At 38.0% G+C, this 12022-nt stretch overlaps 1 protein-coding gene across 4 annotated transcripts in view; it reads right to left on the reverse strand.

Annotated features, from left to right (window-relative positions):
- Nucleotides 1-9773, reverse strand: part of ptbp3 (polypyrimidine tract binding protein 3) — a 71839-nt gene extending 62066 nt beyond the window's left edge. The window contains exon 1 of one of the 4 annotated variants that reach the window (XM_079804539.1): nt 9556-9773. In XM_079804539.1, the coding sequence (XP_079660665.1) occupies nt 9556-9559 (4 nt within the window). In that variant the 5' untranslated portion in view covers nt 9560-9773. Of the gene's footprint in view, nt 1-9551 lie in introns of all 4 variants that reach the window. The other 3 variants (XM_079804537.1, XM_079804536.1, XM_079804542.1) reach the window with 3 other exon arrangements.
- Between the last annotated feature and the right edge of the window lie 2249 nt (nt 9774-12022).

Below are 12022 nucleotides of genomic sequence, written 5' to 3' on the forward strand. Positions count from 1 at the left end.
TACATTTTCTAAAGAAAATTTGAGTGCTGTTTGTGTTTATTGTGCAAACTTGCCATCACAAAACCAACAGTAATTGATGATAACAGCTAATAAACGTCATACACTCTCTCTAACAGTGCCTTTTATAAAGGAAAGAAGTGGTGTAGTGTGTGTGGAAATGAGGCTGGTGTGTCCATATGGCAGACATGTGAGTGGGCGAAACATGTCGCCTTCCTACTGAAATCTAGAAAACGTGGATATTTTAAAATTCTGCCCAGCTGAGGTAGAATGGCACAGCATTTGAATCTGAACAGGTTGTAGGCACTGAGCATCATTTCTATTCTATAATTTACATATCTGTGAAAATACAAACATATTTACTATAGACTCTGGGAGGCAGTTATAAACATATACAAGAGATTTTATAAAGCCTAAACTGACCATTACTATCAAATTGCATAAAGGTTGGCTATTCCTCAATGCAAGACAGAGAATGATGGTAATTTAAAGAAAATGGCAAACGTGATTGACATTCAAGGCAAACTACACACATAATGTCTCCTGTGACATTAAAAAAGGGTCAATGATAAATTAGAGTGTCCAAGATAAGGAAAAATCTAGTAGTTTTATACCATTTTCAAAAAAAGTTCAAATTGAATGATTAAAAAATACAATTGGTGCAACCATTAAAGCTACACTATGTAACTTTTCCGTCCACTAGAGGTCGCCTGTTCAAAACAAAGGCGTAGTTTGATGACGCCACGTTTGAGCGCAGAATCTTGGGACATGTGGTCTTCACCTCACAGCCGGTGGGAAAGAGTCAGGATAGGACTCGGGCAGAAATCATGTTCATGGATGCGATTATTAACATTACTGTAGTCTGAAGCAGAGCAGGAGCGAGTGGTGTGGAGCTGAGCAAGGCCGCAGGAGCGATTGAAGAGCGGGACTGTTATTATGGCATAATCGCCGGCGGGACTTTTATTATGACACGGTTGCCGGCGGCACTTCCTCTTCTCCAGTCATGAGTCTGAGGTAACGCAGCTCTGTTTATCGTATTAGATATATCTGAGTGTGTTGAAAAGGAAGTTATGACGTTCGCTCGGCGGCTGCTATGACACTTGTTCACAATGCAGTGAGAGTAAAGTGTTTCACTGAATAAAACCGGAGACCGAGGGTGACGCAGATATGACGCAATCGACAGGCGACTCCCTCACACGCATAGCTCACACGTCCCGGCTCCTTGGTTAAAATAGCAATTTTCTCACGATTTACAAATAGTTGAAAACATTTGGGATATTCTAAGTACTCAACTGAACAAAATATATAACACTGGCCTAGTGGTTTCTGGATGTTTTACTGCAAAAATCCTACATAGTTCACCTTTAAGTACAATATATTTTCCTTTCAATCTTGAATACATAAGGTTGTATGTTTTTCCCCTCAAGTTTCTGCATGTTGGTCGCACCACATGACTGAAGTTTTCAAAAAATAATAAGCAATGAAGCTGTTTTGTTTCAAATATAAAAAAAAAATTTCAATAAAAGAATGCAAAACTACTAAATAACATTGTTTTTTCAAGAATTAATTTCTTTCACTAAAAACAATGTTTTCTCCATTATTTTTAGGGACGCTCCGATCGTCTGGCCGCAGACCGGTATCGGTCAATAATCACAGTCTATGGTTCGATCAGGAGTCACTAAATTTAGCCAATATCAAGTACCGATCGGAATTTGATAAGGTAAAGGCGCAAAAATTTGCCGCAGATGCGCACGTAAACAGTAAACAGGCTTTTGCGCCACATTCTGCTTCGTAACTTTGTGAAACATTAGTAAACCATAGTAAAATCACACATCTTGATTTAGATCAGTTTGTCTCGATTCAAACGAGCCCACACACACAACAGAACATGAAGCACATATCTTGGGAAAAATCCTCAGGGAGTGACATGACATGCTGCTTGGCTAAAGCTATAGGACTTTCAGGGTTCCGACGCAGTGTTTTCTATTGTCTTTTAAAAGTTCGACCAATGGAAACTGTATCTCGGGTATGGTGAGTTGTGTACGGACAATCTGTAGAGACCAATCTGACCAATTTTATTGGAGCGCGATTGAATTGGATCGATCGCTCAGATTGACAGGACTTGATTTACCATGCGCCATAAAATACCCATTTTCTTCAAAAAACACTAAATATATTTGAATTCAGAAATTACAAACATGCTCATCACAGAAGAGGCATATTCAAGTAAAAGCGTGTAAGACTAAGAACTGCTTTAGATCTAAACCAAAAAAGTGTGTCATGTTTTTTACTAGATTTTTTTTCACCCAAAAAAAACCCCCAGGCGGTGTGAATACTTAACCACTTAATACAGGTAACGAATGCAAAAACACAGGTCAGCTTTAGGATACGCATGTTACGTCACACTTAAAATAAAAGTGCAATCACATCACCATTTTCACATGCCGACAATAAAAATAGACCAGCTGCTTTCAGATAAATCTTCATAAGGTCTCTGAGCCCTGTGAGGCCAGCCATCACATGACAATGTTTTTCTCTGTTGTGCTCTAGGCCTTAATAAAATAAGACTTGCGTGTAGAAAAGATCCTTTTCCATTCTCGTCTAAGATCTAGCGGTACATTCCACCTCTTTAACCTTCTATTCTGACCTACATAACAGCCAATTTTTTTTTGTTTTAATAAATCGGCTTGCAATAAAAGCACTGATCTAGGATCAGTGCATGGCTTCCATGTCCAAAACAGTTTGATTACATGGACAAGGAGAAGTTGATACATGATAAGCACTCATTTCCTGCCATGCCATATGACTCGCAGGTGTAGATGCTGTTTTGAATAGCCTGCTCCTGTGTGTCATTGTATTAAACTTCCCTATTTAACTCTTCCCACATGCTGACGAATGATACCTCGAATCATCCGGCTTGTTGAGGAGAGGTGTGTTATTTCTAAGCAATTAGACTTATGATTTTTGCTTGGCAGACAATGAAACGGACAGAAGGAAAAAAAAATCTACTTGCATTGAATGAGGTATGCTATTCATAGCGACCAGAATAATCACAGAGATGGGGGACACTTTTAACTTGGATTAGTAGGAAAAATCCTAGCAATCACACAGAACACCTTAGCAACTGCGTAAAAACGCCCTGGCAAAATCACCCTAGCATTGTGTCAGCGACTTCAAAACTACACTGGACCCCATTAACTTAACCTCTTGTTAAGTAAAGTGGATCTGAGAGCAGTTTGCAATTCATTATGGGTTCAAGAACCGAAGATCGAAGGTTGTAGAGATACCTAACTTGGTGGGATGGTCAGAAATCCCACCCACTACTCAGCTGCAAACACACACATCTGACACTAATAAAGCAAAGGTTTTGCGGACAAGGGCAAAAAATTACCAAAAGAATATTGATATGTCGATGCTTTGCGAAGATATAAGTAAATCAATTGGTCTGGCGCTGCACATTGTAAAGGATGTACCTATATATCTGCCGATAGCAAAGTCCAAACTTACTGAAATTTGGCATAACATAGACAACCAGACGGCCTGAGGATGCCAAGTTAGGTCAAATTCTGCCCATTGGTGGCACTATAACTGTAAAACGCTTGTAACTCAGTAGTAGCATGATCAATCAAATGGGAATGTGTCTTGTTTCAGGCAAATGCTAACATTTTCTTCAAATTTTATCAGCAAATAATGTCAAATCTGAGAAGACATTAAAGGGATAGTTCACCCAAAAATAAGACTTTTGTTCATCTTCGGAACACAAATGAAGATCTTTTTGATGAAATCTGAGAGCTTTCTGTCCCTCCATTGACAGCTATGCATCTACCACTTTGACGCTTTAAAAAGTTCATAAAGAGATCGCAAAACTAATCCATATGAATTGAGCTGTTTAGTCCAAATTTTCTGAAGAGACTCGATCACTTTATATGATGAACAGAATGAATTTAGCTTTTATTCACATATACACATTGATAAGAAATACACAGAAGGTCAACCGAACCTGCTTGACGTGCAAGAACAAACCTCATTGGTTGTTGCTGAAGCTCAAACATGCTGCGAAACACGCAAGAATGAACATCATTGGTTCTTATGGAAGCTCAAATGTGGTGCGAAACACGCAAGAATGAACATCATTGGTTCTTATGGAAGCTCAAATGTGCTGCGTAACACGAGAATGAACCTCATTGGTTCTTGTGGAAGCTCAAAACCCTTGTCTGATTTCCATAAAAAAACACTTAAAAATCGCATATTATATTAAGAAAAAATCCATAGCAATTGTATCACTGAATCATCTATATACGTATGTGATGCTTGGATCCAGATAATCACTGCTTGCAGCTATGTTTCATATTTATTGCTATTTCCAAATCAGGAGGTCTGTCACCTCGGTCTGTTAAGAATTTTTTTTAAAAGAGGCTCACCTCAAAGTATCAAACATTTCAATGAGACAAGACCTTGAGATGAATGTGAAAGCCCTTTTGCAATAGACAGTATGAAATGTTTTCGGCTAAAAGGGTGTTTTTCCTGCCCTCACTCTGAAGGAAGTACAAGCATAAAGCTAATGATGTAACTCACCACGATGTAGCAGGGGAACTTCCCCAACATCTTGCACGGGTTTGTGGGAAGTCTCAGCTATCATGCTGCTAGTTATTCCTGCTCCCCACACTTTGCCTAATTATCGCAGCTCAGGTTTATCAGGAGGATACTGACAAGATGAAACATTTCCTTCTGAAAACAACATTAGTCTAAAAGTGAAATGTCTTAGATGAATCACCCACATGAGGCAGCAAAGTGCCCCTCACATGGTTTCCATTTTGGAGCTATTGTGATTGGGTTACAATGCATTAATGAACTGCAGGAGCGATCATTTCTAATTCATGTGGCACAGAAGGCTGGAATCTTTTTTTGTGCAACAGTGAAAAAAAATATTTGGATGAATCTCACAAAACTGTAAATGTATATTTCATACTAAAATCAAAGGGGAAAAAAATAAGGACAAAATCGCTGTGATGTGAATAAAAAGAAATTAAGATATATTATTTTAATTGTAAAGTATCCATAGATTCCATACATCACAGTATTTGTTGTACTGAATTTAATTTGATTTTAAAATTTCCTTTAAAAAAAAAAATCATTATTTGTCCATTCAATATGATTTTTTTGTTTTGTTGGGTTTTATTTTGAGTTAATTTTGTTTAGCAAAAAAACCCTTTATTTTCTTTATGCTTTATGTTTCTTGATTGTAGGTGAAGACCTGACATTCTGTGAGATTTGGGTTTATTATAAGCAGATTAAAATTTTATAAATGCCAAATCACGTTGTTTTCATGCTCAAACCCCACAAATATTGGTTTGTTTTGAGCACAATAAACACACCCTTTTGTGCTAAGGGCACTGCTTCTGCTTCTGCTGACGACCGGTCGGCCCAGTTTACAGCCCACAGGACATTTCTCAAGTACACTTCGGACATTACTTCAACAAGGTCGATTATTAGGTCAGAGCGGTGTAAGCTTAAAGGTCACACTTGCTTTTTTGGAATGTTTGATGCAGGTCAGACAGAATTCCGCTCATTTATTTCCAAATTATAGACAGGCAGATCATTCATTTTGTTCCGAAATTAAAATTGTTACAATGTTGTCTTATTGGTTCGTTTCACAACATTTCTAAAAGGACCAAAATTTGTCAAGTCACGTGCGAGTTAACTGTCCTCTCATTGATCATAGCGGTCACCCGTCAGGATGGAGACAATAGCTCAGCGGGCTTATTGTGGTTTTCCTTGTAGCTGCCGTTTTATTACTTTATTATTATCAACAGGAACAAAGGCTTTTCTTGTACCCGTTTTGGAGAAGAGCAATTAGCCGCCATTTTAAAATGAATAGGCGCACTTTGTCTTTGCTCCAGGTTAAAGACCGGGTAGGTGATTTGCTTCAAAAACATGCTGGTTGAAAGTCACTTCACATCCTGATAGCAATCACCAACTCAAGTGGTCTAAATGTACTTATATCGTCTGTGGAAAGTATAGGACCATCAAATCTTCGTCCAATCATTGACCTCGTTCCGAGGACTACAATACGATGTCCAACCCGCCTGTTAACCTATTACCTCCGCTCACCTCCTCGCGTAGGCATCACATGCCATCCGCACGATTCATGCTATGCTACGTCAGTCACCAAGCAATAGCACCCGCCTTTTACAGTTTCTCTTGAACCAAAACAACGAGCTTATGCTGTGTTCATGCCATAACTACTGTAATTTTGAAAAGATAGAAACCTGTGACGTTATACTCTGAGCAGTTTGTGCACTCGGATTTATGCGTTATAATGGCAACACTATCAATGCTGAAATGAATCTGCAGCAGTCAGGTGGTACAGGTCAGAGCTCTTTAAGTTGTTCATGCTCATTATTACTGTAATGTTATGTGCTTTTGAGACATGAGGTAGTTTAACGCCATCTCTCTGCTCCCTGCTGTTCATTTTCAATTTGGTGAGAAAGGGACTTTTGACAAAAATAAGCAGAAAATAGGATTTTTTGTTTTTGTTGTTGTTAAAGGTGCAGTCTGTAGTATTAATGAGGATCTATTGACAGAAATGCTGTACAATATATATATAACCGTTTTCAGTGAAGTCGCCATTTTGCTCCGCCATGTTTCTACAGTAGCCCTAAACGGACAAACTGCTCTACAGAGCGTAGCTACTCTCTGCTGTCTCACACGACGACATCTTTGTCCTGTGTCGGCCACCGTAGCTTCTCTATGTGCTTCAAAAGGGAGGGGTGAGTGGTGGCCGGTTGCAATTCGCAACCTCACCGCTAGATGCCGCTAAAATTTACACAGTGCGCCTTTATTAAAAAAAGCAAGTTTTCACAACACTGTTTGCTATAGCACTTAACCTTAAGTTTTGAAAGTAGTGTCGAAAGTAGAATTTTAGCAACTACCTTCCTTTTTTCCTCCTACTTCTGCTTTAAAATGTGAAAAGGTACAGGACTAGAGTACAGTTTTGAGCTGCATATCCAACTAACTGCTTGTCAAACATTTACCAAGCACTTCTTCATATTAGGTTCAGAAACAACATTATTTGTAGGCTATATTCTTTTCTCTTTTTTAACCAAAACAAGCCCTCAAACAAATGAGGTTTGTCTATCTGCGCTCCGTTCCATTGCATCACAGTTGTCTGATATCAAGACTCAGCGTAACAAGACGTCTCTGTTATAATTAAAATGACAAACTGAACCCCTCAGTTCGGTCTCCATCCAGGTGGACAATTCCAGCTACCACATTTATTAAAAGCCAACGAGAGACACAGAGGCAAAGTGAAAAATGGGTGTTCGGTCTTTCAGAAACAGATTGTAATCCCCACACTGGGGAGATCTGGGAGTTGTTTGATGGTGGAAATCCCCTGGGAGTGTGAAAATGCACAATTATCTAATGCTTTCGCTTCTGCAGAGCTGCAACTGTGCTTTATATGCATTACTAAGTATACTGTACAACAAAATTAACTGATAGGATCACAACCAATGTGTGAACGATAACCAGCACACTAAAAAGGTGTAGCTATAATGGGAAACTGCTGTTGTTCTTTGTTCTTTGTGGACAACGTGACGTTTTCATGAGCCTATATAGACATTGAAGCACTTCAGCATTAACCAAACGAAACCATGACCAACTTGCGCAATTCAAGGTGTGGAAAAACCCTTTTGATTAAATCCTATTTTACAAACAATTCCTGAAAAATCATTCATTTTGAGTATTTTTGATGGTTCATTAAAATGGATTAAATCCCTGCATACAAATATGCCAACTATACTATACTGCAGGTGAAAAACATTATGTGAGTCGAGCAGTAAGTCCAAATTCATAGTATTCATAAGGTGAAAAGTACCCGGATGACCTACTACTTCTGGTAAGATTCTGAAGTGTGCATCCAGTGAACACTTAACTATCCCATGAGGCCACGGCAGAGGAGTTGTGAATGGCAATGAAGCAATTGACGCTGTTGTTCAAAAGACAAATGTAGTACAAAATTGCCCCCTACACCCTTATAGTGCACTATTTGAGGGGAAAGCCATTCGTACTGGTGTCCGAAACCATAATAAACATTATTGAGTGCACTCATTCAATCCCACAATGCACCGAATTCAGAGGATAGTGTTCACAGCACTTCCATCGCACTTAGTATGCGAATTTTGCTCACTCGTTTTCACTCACTCATTCAGTGCACTATAGGCCTGTGGAGTAGGGAATAGTGAATAGTATAGGGCCGATTTAGCATATAACCAAAGCAGACATGATCGATTAATTTATGAGTAGAGAATCGGTGACTGATGTTGCAGAAATATTACAAATAAAACGTACTGGAAATATGTTTATATGACTTGATGACAATTTTATCAACCTTTTTTTTTTTTTAAGAAAAAACATTACTTTTTGTGAATGCACATTATAAGAATGTATCGATTTACTTCAATAACTTGAAAAATACCAAATCGAAAACCGTAAACAGCAACATTGTACGTGTAAGTTATACATGCTTTATTGGAAGCTTGAAAAATGTCAGGGATTGCGTCCGCGTGACGAACAGAATCGCTGAATAGGTTCTGTTCGAAAGAACCGATTCGGAGAAATGAGTCACTAGAGAGGACAAGCAAAGCAACAATAAGTGAGTAAAATATAATCTGAGCACCACGCAGGCACGCAGTCCCCCGCCCACAGTTTTGCCCACGCACACGAGTGTAAACAATGACAGTTAAACACACTATACAACACCAACACCACATATATAGAAAGCGCAAATTAAACCATAAATAAAGCGCTCGAGCTGTCTATACTGTAAACGCGCGGCTGCGTACAATAGAAGCGGTTGTCTGTGAAAAAGTCGTTAAACAGAATATCGCGATGTAAAGATGAACATCGCGTTATTCTTTTACAAGCCTCATATATAAAACCCACTCGAGAGCGTCGGTGGATGAAAACAGGAGCGCTTATAGCGCCAGGAAACACTGTTTTCAGACGGATTCGCTTCAGAAACGCCCCTTCATGGCTTTAAAATGGCAGCAGCGCACGAGGAGCTCTTATTTCCTTAATTCTACCCACTTCATGAATCTATTTACCTTGAATTCATGTCGTGTTTATAGAATAGCAGGGTTTGAAAGCAAACGAGAGATGATTGTGTAACAAAAGCCACAAGCAAAACGCCATTTAATTCTAAACAAGCGCACTTCCTTGAATCTAACTTTGATCATGGTATATTCACAGTGCCATACGCCCATATTTTGCATCTCAACAACATCAACCGATTATTAATGTTGACCCATGAGCAACAAACGCATCATGATTTTAATACAAACCAATAAAAAAACGAAAGTAAAAGACTGACACTTAATATTTCCACTGCATTTGCATTTTAAAATAAAACAATTGCAAAGGTTAGATCTCCAACACGTTTGCTCCCTCCCCCACATTTCTGACGTGCCATTATTATCATTACAATAATGCCAACACTTCAATACATGAACAACTCAACAAGCGCGTAATAGGAAAATAAGACACTGTAAACTCACATACCCATCCATTGCACAGAGCAAAACAGAGGCGAGGTGAAATAATGCAAGCACAGGAAAATGAAGAAACGGGTGCTGCTGTTACTACAGTTCGACTCCCCAACACAAATTTACTCTCTCAAGCACAAAGGCACGCACACACTTCCTGCTCCTGACGCGAACACACACTCACACACACACATGCATGCATGTACAGACGCTTCTCTGTACAAAATGGCCTCCCCCTTTCAGCAGACACACCTTTGAAGAACCGCGTAATATAATTGTTGTTGTTCAACGTTTTGTTGAAAGCACCAATATAGATGTCGTTATTGCGCGCGACAACAAGTTCCGCGCGTTCACTGTTTTCAAGCGCAGCGCGTGGTTTTGGATATATCCATAATTTGATGATGGTATCAGGAACTCTATAATCTTGTCCCTGCAATATATATTTATTCATTAAGGCAGGGGTTTAATATACTACACTCGTGTTTAAAGACCCATTCAATACAAATTTGTAAATTTTGTCTGGAAAATATTTACATACTTTATCCCTTTTTCTACCCACCATTAGCGTACTCTAAATCGTATAAATCTGAATAGAAACATAAAATATAACTGTCATTACTCTTATGATTACAGACCAGTCTTTAGAAAACTGAAAAAAAATATATATATATATATATTTAATTAAATAATTAATCTAGGTTATTTAATTAATTAATTTATAGGCTAAATAAGTATTATAATTTTATTTTAATAATTAGGCTATTTAGCCTATTTAAAAAAAAAAAAAAAATCTGACCCACCTAGCACCGCCTTAAGGCCCCCTTTGAAAACCCCTGAATTAAGGTAATGGAGTTCATACATTCATTTTGCTCTGCGGTTGGCTGAGAACTCCTTATCAACCATACGAACCGTTCTGGTGCATTGCAATATTAACTAATTAATGTCACCCAATTAAGCGTTTGTTTTTAAACAATGACTATTTTTGTACGCATATCACATCAAGACAGCAGTGAAGATGTTATCGTCTCAGTACCTGCTGCATGTAGGAACTTGTTACACTTGTTGGACCGGCTGAACTGCAGTCTGTGCTCACATGAAACGTGTCACACAAAAAACACTGTGTAATCGCACATTCATTGCCCTACATGTAAACTATTCCAGTGCACTGAGAATTTGAATCAGCTGAAAGTGTAGTACAGTCGTTTACACCAGGGGTTTTTAAACTGGGGCCCCTGGGGGCCACAAGGGAGTGCTAGGGCGTCCGTGGAGAAACAAAACACTGTAAAACCTAAATACGTAATAAATAAAAAAGATTACATACGCTAACTAAATTTGATTCAAATATAATATTGATTAACATAAATTGATTTAAATAAATAAATAAAATTGATTTAAATATATAAATAATACATTTTCTAAATAAATAAAGAATACAACAGTATAGTACTATTGTGAGTAAGGGAAAAAAAGTAATGTAACGTAACAGAAACTAAATATGTTCCAAATAAAATGTACACATTTATAATATAAATTTTCACAATATTAATGGTTTTTTTTTATCATAGGTTTTTACACATTAAAATATATAGCTACCTTTTAAATTTTAGGATGTGGGTCCCTCGCACAAGGATAGGTCTGTGGCCTATTGAAGACTGAAAACCCCAGGTTTATATCATTTGTAGATGTTTATATATCTATAAAAAAAATGTACTGCCTTATGTGCTTGACTGAGAGATGGGGAGGTCATGGTGAACGTGGTTACATTACGCTTGTGATTAAAACTATTTGGAACAATTGAATTAGAAACATTTTTCTTAAAACAATTGCACATTTTCATGGTAACATTAGCCAAATTACAAGAAGTGATTTTAAAGGGAACTATCATTAACCACCAGAGATGACAAACAGACACAGGGGTTGAGGGGAATTAAAAAAATCGCACTAGGAAACAAAAATGCAAAACCATGTAAATAATTGAGTAGGCCTATTATGTACACATATAATCTATTCGAGGTTTATCTCGATCACAGCTCTCCAACACACTAGAGGGCGCTACAGTGTAAACTGGTAATATTATACAGAGAGCTCTCTGGATGTGATGGGTGGAGCTAAAAGGTCCAACCACACCGTAACCCAGAGCCATAGAGAGAGACCCAACCCATATCTCTATACCTCCACCCATTAGATCCACAGAGGTGGAGCTGGACTAGGTCAAGCTCAAGGCTCTGGTCAAGCTGAACATGACAGTCTCAGAGAGGTGGAGCTGGAGCTTATTATTTGGTTCTGTAGCACCACCTGGATCTGTGTATTTTCCTGATTCCAGGGGAAAAAAAGGAAAACAAACTTATATTATTATTAAATCACTTATATTGTTATTATAATATAAGTATATAATATTGTTTTATTGAGTCATTTTCATATACATAAAACACAATGTTTTTTTTAATTCATGCCGTTTCATTTATTTAACATTTTTGTAAAAA

The sequence above is a fragment of the Gobio gobio genome, assembly GCF_949357685.1.
Source record: "Gobio gobio genome assembly, chromosome: 22".
In the NCBI taxonomy this organism is placed as follows: domain Eukaryota; kingdom Metazoa; phylum Chordata; class Actinopteri; order Cypriniformes; family Gobionidae; genus Gobio; species Gobio gobio.